Source organism: Leuciscus leuciscus, assembly GCF_965113295.1.
Source record: "Leuciscus leuciscus genome assembly, chromosome: 6".
NCBI lineage: Eukaryota > Metazoa > Chordata > Actinopteri > Cypriniformes > Leuciscidae > Leuciscus > Leuciscus leuciscus.
In genome coordinates, this window is record NC_138730.1 from 1,626,220 (window position 1) to 1,646,209 (window position 19,990).

A 19,990-nucleotide genomic window follows, 5' to 3' on the forward strand; every position below is an offset into this window, starting at 1 on the left:
GACATCACTCGTCGTCTGGTTCGTAGTGTGTAAAGTGAGTAAAGGCCCGTTACACAACATCCAGAACTATAAAGATCCCTATAATAGCGTCCGAAAGATTGCATTCAGTATTTTGTGAGGATGTAGCATAATAATAGCCTGGAAATCCAGACCTAAATCTGAAAGATTAAGGGTCTGGCGTCGACTAATGAAGCTCGGCCAGCTCGAGGGGCGGCACCAAGCATGCATCTGAAAATCTCACTGCACTCAATTGGATAACACTACGACCAATCACAACAAACCCCATACGCTTAGCTACCAGCGGAGCTAACTGGTAGAATATACTCTTGCCGTATCCGGTCGGCAAAACAGCAAAAACGTCCTTCTTGCAAAGGAACGATTCGAGCGGTGTCTTCTGTTCCTCTTTTAGATAAAAAGCCAAGTCTAACTCGTTCATTGTAGCGGCCAAAGCCGTTTCAAACAACTGGTGTCCATCCACAGCCATCTTACAATGTTTACTAATGACATCGACGTCACAGCGCTGTCGTCATCTCACCTCTGGCCCGCCTATATCAGATAACCCGCTGTGATTGGTGCAGCTCAGATCGAGGGGTATATTTAATGAGCATCATTACTCGACACCAGAGAAACTCGCTGAGCAAATTCAACTTGTGCTCTCGCGAGAACTCTGGGTTTCGAGGGTAGTATTCTTTTACATTAAAGGGATAGTTCACTTTGAAATTAAATTTTGGTATGTTTTAGCTTACCTCAAAGGCATCCAAGATGTAGGTGTCTTGTTTCCGCAGTAGTTTCAATTTTGATATTTTTAGGTCAAACCGTTCTTGTCTGTCAGTCATATAATGCAGGTCTATGGTCACCACCTCAAAGAGCATGCACAGAGTCCAAATTAAACAATTCCCCATCGTAAGTACATATTGATGGCCTAAGACACGAAACGAGCGGTTTGTGTGAGAAAACGAACAGTATTTATATCGTTTTTACCTCTTATAACACAACCACGTCCAAGTGATCTGAGGACGCGCGCGCTTCCTGGTGTGTGACGTGTGCGCGCGTTCTGGTCTGCGCAAACAATGAGTGACGTACACGCACGAGAGATCACTTCCGGCGCTTTCCGTTTTTAAAAACGATATAAATACTGTTCGTTTTCTCACACAAACCGCTCATTTCGTGTCTTAGGCCATCAATGTGTACTTACGATGGGGAATTGTTTAATTTGGACTCTGTGCTTGCTCTTTGAGGTGGTGACCATAGACCTGCATTATATGACTGACAGATAAGAACGGTTTGACCTAAAAATATCAAAATTGAAACTACTGCGGAAACAAGACACCTACATCTTGGATGCCCTTGAGGTAACTATCCCTTTAAGAACGAAAAACGGTTTCTTTATCATTGTTATTGTTCTAGTCATTGGTGTGAGTGAGCCTTGAGCCTTGTTTAGCCACAGACAATCACTGAGAACACAGACAAAGCTCAGGCCCTGTTTACTGCTGGTATAAGATGTGTTTCGGTCGATCGGATCACAGGGAGACAGATTCCCGTTTACACCTGGTGTTTTAGTCCGCCTCTTCTGTCCATTTTACACCACTTCTGTCCTGATCTCGTCGAGAGGAGGGTCTATGGGGTCTATGGGGAAATGTTTGGGGTTTTTTCAGATCTTTTGATCTTGCACAGTTTACACATGAATGCGGCCGGAGACGACGGAGAAACACACGGAGAGCAGCAGCTTTAGTTTCTGCTCTGACAGACGCAAGACCAGCTGAACGCTGTGAGTGTGTGTTATGCCGAGTTCACACTGCACGATTTTCAAAGTAGTCGGCTCACTGTTCTTTTCACACTGCAATGTGCTGCTGTTGTGGCTGGTCAAGCAAATGTTTGTGCTTTGTTTAAATATATCTAATAAAATACTGATATTCTGGTCTTTAACGCCTCCCCGAACTCCCCGCTGTCCTGTATTGCTCTCTCATTGGCTATCGGTCATCGCCGATGTAGTTTTCAGTCAGAACACATTCACACACAGGATTGTGAATCGCCGACAGCTCCAGATGTTCAGCATGCCGAATATCTCACGGGCGTCTGCGACTCGTCTGCGATTCTCTCAGATCGTGTCTTTGATCATTCACACGGCATGATTGTCACTCGCGTGAACGAGCAACGATTTGCCTTGATTTCGAGCATTTGTCGGCGATCTCACAAAACCTGTCTCTGAACTTGGCATTAAAAATCAGGAATGCTGAGAGAACATTCTCATCTAGCACGATTCCCATAATGTTTCCACATTAGGCGGAGAGAAGATGGTCTTTTAGTGGCTGTTCGAACACATTCGACCACATGAGCGTTTACACTACGAAAGCAATCCGGTCGAATGTGTTTCAACTACCTCTGGAAGAGGTGAAAGTGGACAAGCTCAAAACGTTTTAGACCCGCTTACATCCGTCGTCCTCTTGTGATCCGATCAACAAAGACGCATCTTAACACCAGGTGGAAGCGGAGCGTTTGCTAACCGGCTAACCTGAGCAGATCTGTAATACTGTGGGTCAACAGCTGGATACACACATCACAATAGATGTCAAGACGACTGACAGTACAGGAACAGCGACACTTCTTCGCACAGATTCAAAATCATTGTATTTATTAATGCAAGACATCTGCTTCATGTTCATGATAACTCTTTCAGGCTTATTTTATGATAATGACCAGATGAATATGAATTATTCTGTGCTTGTTTGTGTCACACTCCGATACACAGGTTGACTAGTTACAGATCTGAGCTGCAACTCAAAGGTTTCCAGGTTAAACCCCTGAAGAGGCCGTTACTGGACCTCATGCTGAGAGGAACCACATAACCTCATGCTGAGCATGTTTGATCATGATCTTACCCATCTGCCGACTCCTCCCGCTGTCCTTCTGCGCGTCCCCCAGGGCTGAGCTGGGTTTGGTGGAGATGGGCACGAAGCTGGGGTCCAGGTCCAGAATGAGCTGGTTGAGCTGGTGAATGGAGTTGTCGATGTCCAGCGTGAGTGAGCTGAACTCCTCGTCATGTTTGTGGTCCGGCTCCTGGATCCGAGGGGTTTCATGCCTCACCGGAGGCTCTTTCTGCTCTGAAAACAGCCATATGACCGTCATTTATACTGGTCTAATCCAAATCCAAAATCATGGATTAAACTGGTTTTTGTTCAGTTTGTCTAAGTGCAAATTAACACTCCCCATAGAAAAAAGGAAAAGAAACAACTGACTTTAAATAGTATTTTAGCTTGATGTGCACAACAGATACTGGCAGCTTTACTGACTGCAGAAATTATTGCGGGTTTTATTGTATTTTTATGATTTTTTTTTGTTAGTCCGTCACAGAACATATGATGCATATTTTGAGAAGAGATCACAAGAAACATTAAAGTCCCCCTGTAGTCATTAATTGTATCCCTTAAAACTCATCTTTGATCACCAAAATGACACCAAAATTCCTTGGAAAAAAAAATCTGTCATACCTTAAAATATCTTGAATGTAACTCGACACCCTCGCCTCATTTAGTATGCGCGGTTCTATGAATATGCAAATGAGCCCCGCCTCCACTCACTCACTCAGCTCAGAGATCCACTGGTTGACGATCACACGTTGATCTGATTGGTTACTAGGGCTGGTCCGAATACCATTTTTTGAGCTTCGAAGCTTCGGTAGTAATGAACATCGAATATTCGAAGCTTCGGAGAGAGGGGGCTGAACATATTCTTCTCTCTAATAAAGGCAGGCATGTATGTCCGTTTGCATTTTTATTATTTCGAGAACCGTTCATCCAATCGACTTCACAAGTGCAGTGTCGCATTTGGTGCAATATAGATGGACACGCAAAACGCAACACATTCAGAATTAATAAACTTTTAGTAAACTACAGAACAGCGCGAGCGGGAAGCGGCGCACCTCACGCGGGCAGGGCTTATATGCTCCGAGAACGGACACTATACTAGTGATATAAAACGCACACACACAGGTCTGTTAAATTAAGCAATACTTTTAAGGTAGTCTAATATTTTTCTGACTAACAAATTACTGACACAGTAAAGGTAGATTTAAATAAAGAAAAACGAAATTTAAATAAAGAAAAACGAAATTTAAATGAAGAAAAAAATGAAATTTAAATAAAGAAAATCGAAATTTAAATAAAGAAAAACGAAATTTAAATAAAGAAAAAACCAAATTTAAATAAAGAAAAAAAAAATTAAATAAAGAAAAAAAAAATTTAAGTTAAATTAAAAACGAGATTAATTTAGATTGATAATAACGGGTAAAAAGGCTAATACATTTTGTTTCTATTATTCTATTTTTTCACAATGTCAAAGCAACACAGCTTAACCCAAAACACAAGCTCAGGCATGCACTTCAGTCCATACAAACTCCGCTGTTCTGCACTAGCCAGAGAACACTCCCGTTGCAGGAACACTTTTAGGCGTCGCCGTCGGTTCTATTTCTAGCATGCACACGTTTTCCGCGTGGCTTGAGCCGCACCTTGAGACGCGTGTCTCACGCAGGCAGTGTGTAAACTTCAACCTGTTAACATGGGAGCAGAAATAAAAATGGACACACCACGCAGCTGAGACGCTCACGCCACGCAGCCAGTGTGTCGCCGGCCTTATTCAAGGGCGAATGAGAACCGTTTCGCGGGGGATCCCAGGTGTGAAAAAAAACTAAAAAAAACGAATATTCGAATGTCAAATTTTCAAATCGAATACCAACCCACCGAACGAATATTCAAATATTCGAATATTCGGGTCCAGCCCTATTGGTTACAAGGTAGTTTGTGACGTCAGAAACAGCAGCGATTTCAAAGCGTGTTTTTGAGACTGTCTTTGGTTCACTGCAGTTTTAAGGAGGAAATACTCAGCAATGGTGTCGACTTTATGGTGTCGAATTTACACATGGTTTGTCTTAAAGCATATTAAAAACACCACATAAGCCCTATTCGGACGGGATTAGCTTTACAAGGGTAGATGGAGTAATGTAATTTTACCACAGGATGGCTGTAATAATAAGGGCCCATTCGCACGGGATAAGATATCTCAGTAAAACTAGCAGAAGTGGAAGAGTAACTCGATTTACACATCGCCGTCACTCCTGTCGTCATGTGTGTATTACGCTGCTTCCTGATATCATGTGTGCAAACACATATAACCTATATTTATATATATAAAACAGTTGTGTCCAGTCGAACGATATATTAATCAACTTCAGTTTGGATTGTGTTGGTAATAGGCACTTGTCTAACGCTAAAAGATGTTTCGTGCCTCTAACAAGTGCTGTCGATCTTCTCTCTGATCTGAATGGTGTGTGTAAAACACTTGAGTTTTGCCACAGATTCGTCCCAGTGTCTAGAACGCAACTGAATGCTTTTTCAAGCGTCTCCATAGTTGAGAAACCGCAGAAAACTACTTTTAAACACGAAATGACGGAATATTTACGTACATATTCACAGCGGGTCTATTCATATGGGATTAGTATTACCTGAGGTCATTTTTCCAGACCTTTTTACTGAAGGTAAAAGTAGCCGTAATCTTTACTGACATTGTCCGTGATGATCACTGAGATGCACATTCGGACGGGACTAAAATCACAGAGAAGCTCTGGTAATAATTACTCTACCCCACCTCTCCATGTTAAACGTGTCCCGTCCAAATAGGGTTGGGCTATAGACATATAAACAACATTAAAAGCTGGATCTTCACCACAGGGGGACTTTAAGGTCTTTCGAAGTTGTCTTTGCTTACAGTAAGTAAACTAAATCAATCAAAATGTTTTTAGTTTTATTTTGAATGGAAACTTTACTTTCGTATTACAGCTAATTTAAGTTTAAGGTAAAATTAAGTTGTAAAAAGCCCCAAAGTTATTATATTGACCTGCATTAACTAACTGTCAAGATTCCCTGTGTTTAGAGTACTTGGACAGTTATTTTGATATTCTTTTGTCTTGCTGTGCCTGTGTTCTCTTCCCTGCATTTAGTTCCTATCTGCCTTTGTTTCCATAGTTACTATTGTTTGTTACTATGACAATTAATTAGTCTCACCTGTACCTTGTTACCTTCTTGTTATCCAGTGTTTTAGTCTTTATGTGTTGGCAGGTTTTGTCTTTACTATCCCATGTAAAGCTGTTGAGTTCTTGCTGTTGAGCTGTCGAATTTGTGCTCAAAATGTTGCTTTTTTTATGAAACTTACCCACATTTAAGTGTTGATAAAAAAAATAATGCATGATGCTAGAATAAAACAGGTTTTTTGTTTAAAAGCAGAGGCTCTGTTCTTTCTTTTGATATATTGCATGTTATCCATTCAACAAAATATTCGGGGGGCCTTGACGCTTTTGTGAAAAGGTTTGTGAAAAGGTTTAAACCAAAGCATAACTGTAATGAGAGAAAGCTGCGTGTGCTGACCGGCATGTTTGGGCAGGAGCTCCTGTGTGTGGCTGTGGAAGCGCTGCTCGCCGGCGTCATCCTCTGGCAGGTACAGGTACTGCTGTGCCGTGACAAGCTGCTGCTGATGGACCCAGGTCTGTGTGGAGTATCCCCCGTGCGGGAACGGGTGCCTGGGGCCCGGAGAGCCGGCGGGGAGGGAAGCACCTCTGTGAGCGACTCTCCGCTCGTACTCCTCCATGGCTCCCGTGTGCGTCTCCTCCGTACGCCCAGGGCTGCCGAAGCCGTCCGACAGCAGCGAGTTCTGGCTGCTCTTGTGGTAGGACGAGGAGAGCGTGCCCAGGCTGTCCGCGCTGTGCAGGTCGTGCCGCGAGCTCAGGACTTCGTCGTCCAGGATGTCGGTCTCGCGCTCCTTGGGCCGCGGGCGCCCGTTCAGGTGGTTCTGCGGAGGGGCTCGGCTCGCCTCTTCCAGGCCGAAGCCGCTGAGCAGCCGCTTGAGCTCCACCCGCTCCTGCCGGCTGGGCTGAGGTGCTCGGGGCCCCGGGGTGGGCCAGCAGTCGGGGGCGCTGGAGAGGCCGGAGTCGGTGCTGGCCGAGAGCGTGTGGTCTGGGCTCCGCGGGGCCCCCGAGGGGGTGGAGCCTCTGCTGACGTCACGCTTCACCAGTCGCTCCAGGATCGGACCCGCTGGGGGGGGACAAACACACCTCACTCAACACGCTAAACACTGCATGAAGGAAACAAGCACGACATCTCAGAAGTGGGCGGGGCTGCTCTTCCATATATGGAGATGGATTGTAAGGACAGGGGGCAGGGCATGAGAGAAGAGGGTGTGGCTGTTCTTCCATATATGGGGATGGAATGTAAGGCCAGGGGCGGGGCATGAGAGAAGAGGGCGGGGCTACTCTTCCATATATGGAGATGGAATGTAAGGACAGGGGGCGGGGCATGATCGAAGAGGGCGGGGCTACTCTTCCATATATGGAGATGGAATGTAAGGACAGGGGCGGGGCATGAGAGAAGAGGGCGGGGCTGCTCTTCCATATATGGAGAGGGAATGTAAGGACAGGGGGCGGGGCATGATAGAAGAGGGCGGGGCTACTCTTCCATATATGGAGATGGAATGTAAGGACAGGGGCGGGGCATGAGAGAAGAGGGCGGGGCAGCTCTTCCATATATGGAGATGGAATGTCATGACAGGGGTGGGGCATGAGAGAAGAGGGCAGGGCTGTTCCTCCATATATGGAATGTAAGGACAGGGGGCGGGGCATGAGAGAAGAGGGCGGTGTTGAGGATGTGTTATATGCAGTTCATTCCAGGGGCTCAGGGTTTTCAAAATTTCTGTGCATGTTTTCTTTTTTTTTTGTAAGCAACATTGAACACTAATATTTATTTATATTATATTAGATGTTTTATCAGAGTTTGTGTCTATATATTGTATGAGTACTGGCCAGGCAACTTTTATGGACAGGCAACTTATGATAAACTCTGATTCATTATTTGACTTTCTATTGTACCACCTGTATTATTATAGTGGTTATCATTACATTGATCAAGGACACTACTATATTAACATTATTTAAACTAATAAAATATATTGTTATAACCATACTTATAACTTTTGGTTATAAGTATGGCCATAGTAAAATATGCAGGCACCGATATGCCATCCAATAGCAACCTTGAGTGTTGTTTTACTAGTCAGTCAGTCATTCTTTACAGTGCAGCGGATCATTGGAAAGAATCGGTTCACAACATTAATTGGTTCATGAATCAGATGTCACTCAAAGGGCCTGAAACATGAGGCTGTCCTGTAAAGCTGAGATGACAAATGACAAAGCAGGGGCATCTTTTTCCACAACTAACAGATCATCCAGGCCTCCAATTAACAGAGGCTGGATCCCTTGCTCATTGCTGAGAGAACAGATGTGCTCAACGTGTAGAGGAATGTCTAGGTTCAGTGTGAGTTCAGCTCATCAGTGTTCATTAACAGAAAATACCTTTACTGTCCATCAGTGTGAGAACAAGACACTGACAGCTGTAGAGAGCAAACTCACCAACTCTGAGCAGGTTTCAAAGCAGTAATGCCAAGCTCAGATTCTTATTAAAGCACTCAAACATTAATGGGATTGAGCCCAGAATATTCTTTAAAGCGCTCACTGAAACATCTCAGCAACGTTCAGTTAGAGTCATTCTAGCATTTCGCCTTAGTTTGCAAAAGAAGTGCATTCATTTCTTGGCTTCCAGACGCATCTTGAGGGAGGCCGTGGGAGGAAGTTATATGGTGTTTTTCTTGTGTTTTGTCATCCGAAGTAGCCAGAATTAGCCAGCGAAAACAAAACACTGTAATTACAATTCCAGTCCCTCTTCCTGCCGAAGCCTCAGCATCACAACTGTGTGAGTCAACACCAGTTCAGCTAAACACACACTGCGCTGACCAACACACTGCTGTCACTGCACGAAACAAGCAGGACTGAACCGTGTCAAAGCTTCATTACCGTTCTCATAGTGTCTGTCACAATACCAGTCCAATACAAGTCAACAGACATTAGAAACACTTTATGGAGAAAATAGCATTGGCATTTTTTCACCCCAGCCCACTATGGCTCAGTTGTTGTGGGTGGTTGCCAGGGCGTTGCTATGCAGTTCTGTGTGGTTTCTAGGTGTAAAGAGTCACTCCTGATTTCCAGCTGTTTTCTCGTCCAGCGGGTGAAATCACTTATTAAAGCAGTTTGCTCATTCTCCTCAACAAGCACACTAGGATTCACACTGGGATTCACACTAGGATTCACACTGGGATTCACACTAGGATTCACACTATGATTCACACTATGATTCACACTATGATTCACACTATGATTCACACTGGGATTCACACGAGGATTCACACTGGGATTCATACTGGGATTCACACTAGGATTCACACTGGGATTCACACTGGGATTCACACTATGATTCACACCGGGATTCACATGAGGATTCACACTAGGATTCACACTGGGATTCACAGTTGGATTCACACTAGGATTCACACTGGGATTCACACTGGGATTCACACTGGGATTCACAAAGGGATTCACACTAGGATTCACTCTGGGATTCACACTGGGATTCACACTGGGATTCACTCTGGGATTCACACTGGGATTCACTCTGGGATTCACACTATGATTCACACTGGGATTCACATGAGGATTCACACTGGGATTCACACTAGGATTCACACTGGGATTCACACTGGGATTCACACTGGGATTCACACTATGATTCACACTGGGATTCACATGAGGATTCACACTGGGATTCACATGAGGATTCACACTGGGATTCACACTGGGATGCACACTAGGTCTGGTGGTCTGTTCAAATCACTTTACTAACTGTGAGTAATAGTGGTGCACTTCCCTAAGGAAGCGGCACTAAAATCACACTATTCTAGCATGAGTCTGCCAGTGCTGTTTCCTCTAGCCCTTGTTAACAGGCTGAGCTCAGGACGAGATGCTGAATTCCTGTGAGCTTTAGGCGTCTGCGTGTGAAAACAAGGCCTGGCGTTTGCCGCAGGAATGCACAGCTGTCTGTTTGTGCTTGATCAAGCCCTCTTTATTAAAGGTGCTGCAACTAGTTTCCATCAATGTGTTTTATGCAAAACAGCTGTGACTGTGGCCAAACTATTCCTGTGCCTGCCAGTTTAAGAAGGGTGTGAGTTCTGTCCTTCCATAAGCCTCACCGCAGTCAGGAAAACATGCTGGACTTCTGGGGTGGTTTTAGTGTGTGTGTGTGTGTGTGTGTGACAGCACAGCCACAGTACAGAAAAAGACTGAGTTTTGGCCAACTATGCAATACAATAAACTGAAGTAGTGTTCAGAGGCAGCTAGGGCTGTACAGTATACAGTATATACGGGTTTGCCCTCGACTAAAGATTTTTCAAGTCGACTAGTGGTCGTTCATTTAATCGATTAGTCGACTAATCACACGTTTATATTAATAAGCCATAAATCATAATAATGAGCCTTTAATTGCCTATACATGGCCTAATCTGCGCTCTAACGCACGCATACATGTTGCCACAGAGCGCCGGCAAAACGTAATAATAGAAGTAGACTGTTTAAACATTTTAATAATTTATTGATAATGTGTTCTGTGTTTTCGGCTGCAGAGATTAAGTCAATGATGCTAAGCCCGTCATCTGTATGTATGTTCATACGGATTACATAATCTGAGAATATTTATTTTCCATTTGAATGTGTTTATTTAAAAGTAGACAATTCAAGCTTTCTATAGATATATTTCTCATGTCTGTGAGGCGAGTATACAGTGAGTTTCGTGAAGCGTGCTCTCCACACTCAAACACAGATATGAACCTAATAACAGCGCATAGTTATCTATGTTAGCATTAGAGCGAGCGGACTACTTACATGTTTCAAGTGATACGCCATATTCGAGGATGAACAATAGAAGAATGTTTGTATTTCCTGCCGTTAACGATCTGTCCGTTACAGCCTGCGGGATTTCGCCACTTCCTGTGGAGTGTTTTTTTCTGCAACTAAACGACTAATAATATTTTGGTCGACCAAACCTCTTCGGTTGCACATGCACTATAAAACCAGAGGAAGTGAGCATGTGCTTCAGTCAGGACCTAAAGGCTCATACAGTAACAATACTAGTATCAGAAATGGCTTAAATAAATATCAAATGACCAGTCCCTCAATAAAAGTCTCTCTTTCAGGGGAGCAAATGACAGCATGAGTCATTGAATCATTCACTCAACCACATTAGTGTGTTTGTGTAGCCAGAGCTCAAGTGAATGCCCTTTACTAATAATCATTCTGATCTTCCCTACCTTCACTGCAGATGTTTCCATACGAGTCCCATTTAGAGAGTGAATCTGTGCTGGTGTAGTCGACCGTCACATCTGGACCGTTCAGCCAGCGCTCTGAACCTGCCAATCACACAACAGCTGTAAAGCAGCTCTACAGAAGACAGTAGAGTCATTATTCAGATCAATTCAGTGCAAGTTTTGTTCAGGACATGAAGTGCAAACAAGCCCGTCAGGCTCTGATGGGGAGAAACGCTGGCATTCAAGAACTTTAGGATTAGCAGTAAATTACAAACGAACCTGACATTGGTTCTGGGCCATCAGAGAACACTAGCTCCACTTTGCCATAATCTGGAAACCTGGCGTCTGAAAGAGAAACATCAGAACATCAACAGATGCTGAAACACAGACAGAAAACATCTGGAAACCCTCTGATACTGTCGCTTGTGTACTGAACCCAACACCTCAGTGAAGACCAAGGACAAAATACACTTTACTAACAAGACACTCGCTTTAACATTTAGACAAAGAGAAATTATCATTCATTTATAGCCTATATTCACTGTATGAATGCTTCATATGTTTGTACTTTAGTTTTAGGCCTTCAGGCTATATATATATCACAATCCTGTAAAGCTGGTTTTTGACACAAAAATAAAAAGGTAAATGCGACTTTTTATCTCTCAATTCTGACCTTTTTTTTTTCTTGCAATTCCGAGTTTACATGTACACTTTGAATTGTGAGATAAAAAGTCATGGTAACAACTTATTATTTCCACTAACTGAAACCCTGCCACCCATCCCTGACACTAACAGTCCACTAATATTCTAATGAGAGTTTGGTGACAAGTAGTTGCTAAGTTACTTATAGTTAGTAGAATGAAGTGGACCATCAAATAGAGTGTAACCTTATTTACAAGCTTCCATGCAAGGCAAGGCAAGTTTATTTATATAGCACATTTCATACACTATGGTAATTCAAAGTGCTTTACACAGAGAGGAATTAAAATAATCACAAAATAAAAGCAAGGAGTAAAAAGATGATACACAGATAAACTTCTCATCTGGTAAAACACCAGTGTATCATCTATTTCACCGCTCCCAGTCTGACTGTGAGACGTCCCCATGGTGACTACACTGTGTGTGTGTGGTGTTCTTGTGATGCAGTGTGACCGGTGTGTGTGGTGACCTTCAGGTGACCCGCGCTGACCTTTGTTGGCGTGCTCCATGTCGTCCTTCTGAAACACGAGGCTGTAGGCCTGAACCGCTCCCGTGTGGAACTGAACCCTGAACATGACGTCTCTCTCGGACCGGCTGCTCTGACGGAAGCCCTTCACCTGCAGACAGAGCCATCGTGAGGAACACACAGTCTCTGGCTCATCTGAGGCACACTCTGAACATCCCTTTATTCTTCAGCTAACTCATAAAGTCCTGTCTATAGGAAGTCTTTATCACCGTTATCAGGCGTCTGAAGCTCTGACAGTGTTTGAAACTATCTCTGATGAACTCTTCCTGTTACTCACTGTTATCGACAGACGTACAGTATAGAAAGGTGAATGTGTGTGTGGTGTTAGTCAGTACCATGATGTCTCCCTTCAGCATCTGTGCCGGCTCCAGTGCTATACAGATCCTGTCTCTGTGCCCGGCTCCCATGTGGCTGAGAAATATCAAATATCATATCATACACCTCATGCCAACAACATGTCAATACATGCCTGTCAGACCAGGGCTATCCTTAGCTAAAGATACAACTATACACGTATTTTGCTGTCAAATCGATTAATCACAATTAATCGCATCGAACATAGAAATTTGAGTTTATATAGTATGTATATATATATGTGTGTGTGTGTGTGTGTGTGTGTGTGTGTGTGTGTGTGTGTGTGTGTTATAAACACAAACTTTTATGTTAGATGTGATTAATCGATTTGACAGCACTAAAAATACATTTAAAAAATAAATTAAACATCAATTGAAACATAAAAACATACTTTAAAACTATATAGACAATAAATATGACAAACACACACAACGAAATTACTAAAAGTTTAAAATGAAACAGAAAATATTCAAATAAAATCTAATTCAAAATATGAACAAAAACTACATCAATGACACTAAAATAAGACTGAATCAAATAAGACAGAGTCATTAAATCAAACCTGTAAATGATCGTAATTGTAATGGCAAAAAGTGTAATCGGTTAAAAGTAAGTGGGAAAACTGTAATAAATCTAATAGGATATTTCACATAATTGTACAGGTTCTGGAAGTGTAAAACTACAAACCATCTTATAATTCACAGTGAAGAGCCATAGACTGACACTCCCCGTGACTTCTGGAATTCTGCTTTCAATAATCAAGTTTCTTCTTGTTTTCTGGTCTCAGTGGGTCTTGTGTTGTGAAATCAGTGTGTACTGCAATACTTCAGTGTCGTGTGTGTGTGTGTCTGGGCTGTGCTCAGTGTTTCAGTGTGTGTGCAGTAATGCTGATGTTCAGAGTAACTCACTATATTCCTGAGACGTACACCACCTGCATCGCCTGATACACCTTCACATACGGCTGACACACTGCAGGAGAAGCACAGGGTTACTGGGAGGATCACACTGGATGACTCAGGGGTTTCATGAAGTCAGATCCAGCAGCAGTCACGTCAGACTGAGACTGAACACGAGTCAGCTTCAGTGTGAATGTAGTGAAGTGGTGTTGTGTGAGGGAGTAAACACACACTGACCCGCGGCGCAGTCGAAGCCCTGAAGGATGACGCAGTGCAGGAACAGAGGACACGTGTTCATCTTGATGGAGCCGCTCAGGAGACTGTTGAGGATCCACACGTACCTGAACACACACAGCTTATGATCATGTGTGTGTGTGTGTCACAGCTCTTCTCAAAACACTTCCTGTCTACTTACACACACGCAGAGTTGGGGAAAGTTCCTTTGAAAAGTAATGCATTACAATATTGCGTTACTCCCTTAAAAAGTAACTAATTGCGTTACGTAGTTACTTTTTAAGAACAGTAATGCGTTACATTATTTTTGCGTTACTTTTTCTCCTCTGGTCTGGGCCTTTTATAATAAAAAAAGTTATATTTCTGGGCAAATGTAAAGCCCTTTAACACCAAAAGTGAAGTAATAATCCTCAGGCTGAAGGAAGTGCAGATTCACGCGTGTCCAGTAGAGGGCGCCGCTCAAACTAACCTTTCAACTTTCAAAACTTCACCAATAAAAACTACAAATATTAAGTAATTTTTAGTAGTCAATATAAAGTACATTGGTCAATAAAGTGATATTAAATGCATACAAATATTTGTATTATATTTGTAAAAATATTAATAATTATTGGAGGTTTGCATTGTATTCTGATTCACTCATTTTATTCATTTTGAGGAATATTGAATCTTTTTTGTGTGTAAGTGAGATGAGTAAATGCACACATTTAGTCTAGAACTACAATAACCATAATGTTTACACACACACACACACACACACACACACACACACACACACACACACACACACACACACACACACACACACACACACACACACACACACACACACACACACACACACACACACACACACACACAATGCCTCTGCACTTCGATTAGTCTCAACATGAGGACAGGAGAGCTGTCAGTCAATAAACGGGAAAACAAGGTAACTTGCATTACTTCTTTGAAAAATATATTTTATAATATATGTTTTTATATTATAAAATTACTTTACTAATAACTTGAAAAAGTAACCTAATTACGTACCATCTCCGTTACGTATGTAACCCACGTCAGAGTGACCGACTGAAAGGGAGCTCTCAAGTTATGAGGTTTGATAATGTTAGTAATATTTCCACTGAAGCGACTGAGCTTTACTTTATTATCCAGACATCATTTATTATAATAATCATGAGTATCAAATATGATCATCAGGCTTTTGAGGAAAGTTTATCAGCTCATTTCTCAACCATCATTGTATTACAGTGCATTATATGTTATACAACTACAGAGCTTTGATATTAAAAACAAGCATTTAAATATCATCTTACTAAGACATATTATTGGCAGATATTAATATTTATATGCATTTTATCTCAGTAGTCTGTTATGAAGATCTCACTGATTTACAAGCATCAGAGTTTCATATAAATATCAGCATCTGCACCAGATCGCATGTTTCTGCTCAGTTTGAGCCTCTGAATAACATTTAGCTGTTTTACCTCCATATTCTCACTATATCAGACTATATGAGCCATAAAGCCTGGGGTATGATACATATGATACTCACAAAAAGAAGAAGTTCTCCTCTCCAGCCCATCAAGACTTCCAACAGTTTCCATTATTCACAGAACAAGTGCAACATTTGGGAACACTTTATTTTAGTGTCCTTGTTACAGTCATATGTTACATGTACTTACTTACCATAGTAATAACAGTTAATTATGCATAATTGCATGGAACTAACCCTCAACCAAACCCTAACCCTATAGTAAGTATATGTAGTTGCTTAATATTACTCAGTACTTAAATATATAATTACACTGTAACAATGACACCTTAAAATAAAGTGTAACCCAACATTATTTCAACACCATAACAGAACAGATCAGTGCAATAGTGTGTGTGTGTGTGTGTGTGTGTGTGTGTGTGTGTGTGTGTGTGTGTGTGTGTGTGTGTGTGTGTGTGTGTGTGTGTGTGTGTGTGTGAAGGGCATCACCTCCTCTGAGATGGAGTCATCAGCGCAGAAACCTTGTCATCGTAGAACTTCCTCATGGCGAATCGGTCCAGCGCCTGATCTGCACTGTCAGGACCAGAACATCCACATCAGCTGGGCTTATCAACTCATATCAATCAATCAAACTAAATACATCAATCCAAACCCTTGAGTTAGATCAGCTAGAGAGAGCTCAGAGTAAAGATGTGATCCTCTACACCTGTGACTGAAGATCACTGAAACACTCGCTTATTCAAACACTTCAAACACGCTGACGACGGCGTTTACCCACTTTCTTCATTAAATTAAAGTAATTAAAATTGATTGAAATCATCAAACGTATATAATTTAACAACAATTTATTAAAAGTAAAAAAAAAAAAAATCATTTTAGGCCCCTAAATCCCATTTTATTTTCCCCATATTCCATGTTTTCCATTTTTAATTGGTTTAATTAAACTTAATAACCAAAAATCACGTCTAATCAATTTAATTCATAAAACTCCAACTTAACTTTTTTTTTTTTTTTTACAATAATAATGGCCATGAAAAGTCTTGTTTTCCAGAAATTCTGTGTTGTGCGTTTGAATTTTTTTCTTGATTTATGCTTCAATACAAATTTATTATAAAAATGGTGGTAATCAAATATTTAATATTAACAATTTATTTAATCTTTAAAAATTTAATCAAATAAAAAATTGAAAAATACCTTTTATTTTTTGGCAAACGATGTCTATTGTTAAAATTAAAACATGATAATTCAGAGGTACATTTTACTGTATATGTCTGTCATGATTTCTTCTAGTTAAACGTGTTGCGGTGCAGAGCTGTGTGTGTGTGTGTGTGTGTGTGTGTGTGTGTGTGTGTGTATCTGACAGTTTTCTCAGATAAAATGGTGAAATGCTGCTGAGGTAAAGTGACATTTGATGACGTGTCCAGCCCTACGTCTGCTTTATTCATCCATATGTTGCCAGATTCTGTGACAGGTGTGTTTTTCTGACTGGATTGGTGTGTTTTGCTCCTGGCAGAGATCATGTGACACACAGCGTGTGAGCGAGGAGTGTGTGAAGAGCGCTAGTACCTGGCAGAGACGTCTGTGAAGTGAACGAATGAGGAGATGACGACTCCGATCCGACCCTTCCCACCCTGGTGGATCAGAGAGAGGAGAAGTGTTACACACACACTGATCTGCGTGTGTGTGTGTGTGTGTGTGTGTGTGTGTGTGTGTGTGAGGCGCCTCACCCTGCAGTGAATGACCACCACGTGCAGCGGGTCAGCGCTCAGCCAGTTCTCCATGGCCTTACACACAGTGCAGATCTTATCCAGAGGAGGAGCGTGGAGGTCCGGCCAGCCCGTGTCCAGAGTCTGAGGAGACACACACACACACACACACACACACACACACACACACACACACACACACACACACACACACACACACTCTTAACACTCATCCTTCCCTCTGCTCATTCTGACCCGAAGCTCATCTTTTCATTTTTTTTTTTACAAATTGAGTGTTCATCAGAGGGTCCAAGACTCTAGAGCTTTAGTCACACTTGACCCACGAATACACACACAAACAATGTAATTGATTCGAGGAGTTTTATGGTTGACATTTAAAAAAGTAACACATCTTTCCCTCGCTGGTCAATTTGACCCCTTAGGAATGAGTGAATGCGAGGAATGCTTCAGTTCACATAGAAAAACATAAAATGCTCAAAATTCAAACAAAAAAAATGCTAAAACTTTACCAAAAAATTATTTTATAATGTCTACATGTGTACCTGAATGTACACTGAAGTGAACTGGCTTTAGGACCCAGAGGAACAGCTCATTTACTCCATATAGAGATATAAGCCCATCTAGAGTCAGGAAATATCATCTTATATAATTATTTCCCACAAGAGGTCAAAGACACACAATGTAAGATATTTAGAGCTGAATTAAAAGGGTTGAGCATTAAATTGTGAGTTATTTTGAATTTAAGTTGAAAGAATGTGAGGAATGTGCTTAAATTATTATTTATTTATTATTTATTGATCAAATCTAGTCATTTAAAGGTAAATTAAAAAATATATATATTAAAAAACTTGCATTAAAAAATAATAAAAGTATTATCAAAGTCAAATAAAATAAGCTTTCTGGACAAAAAGGGCTTTTAGGGCTTCGGGACATTGTGACCCGTGAGGGAAAGATGTGTTACAAAGTGCGAGGGTTAAAAATAAAGCTTGTTTATTGACATCGATGGTTCCACGAAGAACCTTTAACATCCATGGAAACTTTCCACGGTTCTTTATGAAAGTAAAAAAGGTTCTTTAGATTATTAAAATGTTCGTTGCACTGCGAAAACATGGTTCTTTCAGGAGCTGATTCCTGAAATGTTTGGTGTGTGTGTGTGTGTGTGTGTGTGTGTGTGTGTGTGTGTGTGTGTGTGTGTGTGTGTGTGTGTGTGTGTGTGTGTGTGTGTGAGTGATTCAGCGGATGCTCCACACTACCTTCGGGTTCATCTTGGTGAGCTCCTGCTTTCTCTCCGACAGGTTGATCACCTGAAACGCAGCGAGGGAGAGTTAGAAACACTAGGCCGAGCCGATGCTCTGGGACACGGCGAAGGGAAAGACAGAAAGCGTGTTCACCAGATAGTTGTCTGCGTGTTTGGAGCGGAGCATACGTGTGACGTCTCTCAGGTTGCGCAGGTACGTCTCCTCGAAGCAGTCCTGAGGGAAGGACACCGCGATGATGCGCTCCGTCACATAGGTGAGGTCCAGCTCGTACCCCTCCTCCATCTGCACACAGGGAGACCACCACTGAGCCTCAGAGCAACACAATCTACCACAGGTCGTCTTTAAAACCTCCAAAACATTCAGGATTTACCACAGTTTACGTTAACAGCACCAGAGGGTTTAGTGCTCATCAGTGAGCGTTCATGTGTTCAAAATACGTGTGTTGGTCAAATATTACCACGTTTTCAATACTTTTTTACAAAACATGTTTTACTCTAAAAAAATCTAATACATTAATCTAAACAAGTTGTGTTCCAAATTTGAGGTTGATATCTATGGAAGCTTGTTTCTGCCACAGAATAAAAAAATTCTGGTTTTATTTCTCAGAATTGCGTGAAATAAAGTCAGAATTGCGAGATATAAAGTCAGAATTGCGTGAAATAAAGTCAGAATTGCGAGATATAAAGTCAGAATTGCGTGAAATAAAGTCAGAATTGCGAGATATAAAGTCAGAATTGCGAGATATAAAGTCAGAATTGCGTGAAATAAAGTCAGAATTGCGAGATATAAAGTCAGAATTGCGAGATATAAAGTCAGAATTGCGAGATATAAAGTCAGAATTGCCAAATATAAAGTCAGAATTGCGTGAAATAAAGTCGCAATTACGTGTTATAAAGTCAGAATTGTGAGATATAAAGTCAGAATTGCATGAAATAGTCGCAATTGTGAGATAAAAAGTCGCAATTATCTTGCAATTGCGAATTTTTTCTCGCAATTGCGACTTTATATCACTCAATTCTGACTTTATATCACGTAATTGCGACTTTATATCACTCAATTCTGACTTTATATCACGTAATTGCGACTTTATATCACTCAATTCGGACTTTATAAAACATAATTGCAAGTTTATATCTCGCAATTCTGACATCTTTTCTCAGAATTGTGAGATATAAACTCACAATTGTGAGATATAAAGTCCAATTCTAAGAAAAAAAAAAAAAAAAAAATTTGTTTACCTCCGAATAGTTTATATCTCGCAATTCTGACTTTATAATACGCAATTGCGTATTATAAAATCAGAATTGCGAGATATAAACATGCAATTCTGAGAAAAATAGTCAGAATTTCAAGTATATTTCACGCAATTGCGAGTTTATATCTCATAATTCTGACTTTATAATACACAATTGCGACTTTATATCACGCAATTTTGACTTTATAACCTGCAATTGCGACTTTATATCACGTAATTCTGAGATAAAAATTCAGAATTGTGAGATTTCACTCTGTGGCGGAAACAAGCTTCCATTGATATCTGATAAAATGAGCTTTCAGTGAGAGTTTGTGCG

The 19,990-nt window shown here is 41.4% G+C and overlaps 1 protein-coding gene and 1 long non-coding RNA gene across 2 annotated transcripts in view; both read right to left on the bottom strand.

The window, feature by feature from the left end:
* The window catches only part of tns3 (tensin 3), a 56,406-nt gene that overhangs the window by 14,081 nt on the left and 22,335 nt on the right, over positions 1-19,990 (bottom strand). Inside the window, exons 2-14 of the mRNA XM_082174200.1 lie at positions 18,552-18,701; positions 18,414-18,464; positions 17,161-17,283; positions 17,000-17,064; positions 15,923-16,006; positions 13,942-14,045; positions 13,717-13,777; positions 12,790-12,865; positions 12,419-12,545; positions 11,509-11,574; positions 11,233-11,331; positions 6,417-7,079; positions 2,880-3,101 (exon numbers count right to left, since the gene is read on the bottom strand). Coding sequence (XP_082030326.1) covers positions 2,880-3,101; positions 6,417-7,079; positions 11,233-11,331; positions 11,509-11,574; positions 12,419-12,545; positions 12,790-12,865; positions 13,717-13,777; positions 13,942-14,045; positions 15,923-16,006; positions 17,000-17,064; positions 17,161-17,283; positions 18,414-18,464; positions 18,552-18,701 — 1,891 coding nt within the window. The remainder of the gene's footprint in view (positions 1-2,879; positions 3,102-6,416; positions 7,080-11,232; positions 11,332-11,508; positions 11,575-12,418; positions 12,546-12,789; positions 12,866-13,716; positions 13,778-13,941; positions 14,046-15,922; positions 16,007-16,999; positions 17,065-17,160; positions 17,284-18,413; positions 18,465-18,551; positions 18,702-19,990) is intronic.
* On the bottom strand, positions 3,471-6,406 carry LOC309502095. Its single transcript, XR_014207149.1, has 2 exons — positions 3,878-6,406; positions 3,471-3,729 (listed from the first exon to the last, which is right to left on the bottom strand). It is a non-coding gene; the product is annotated as an uncharacterized lncRNA (long non-coding RNA).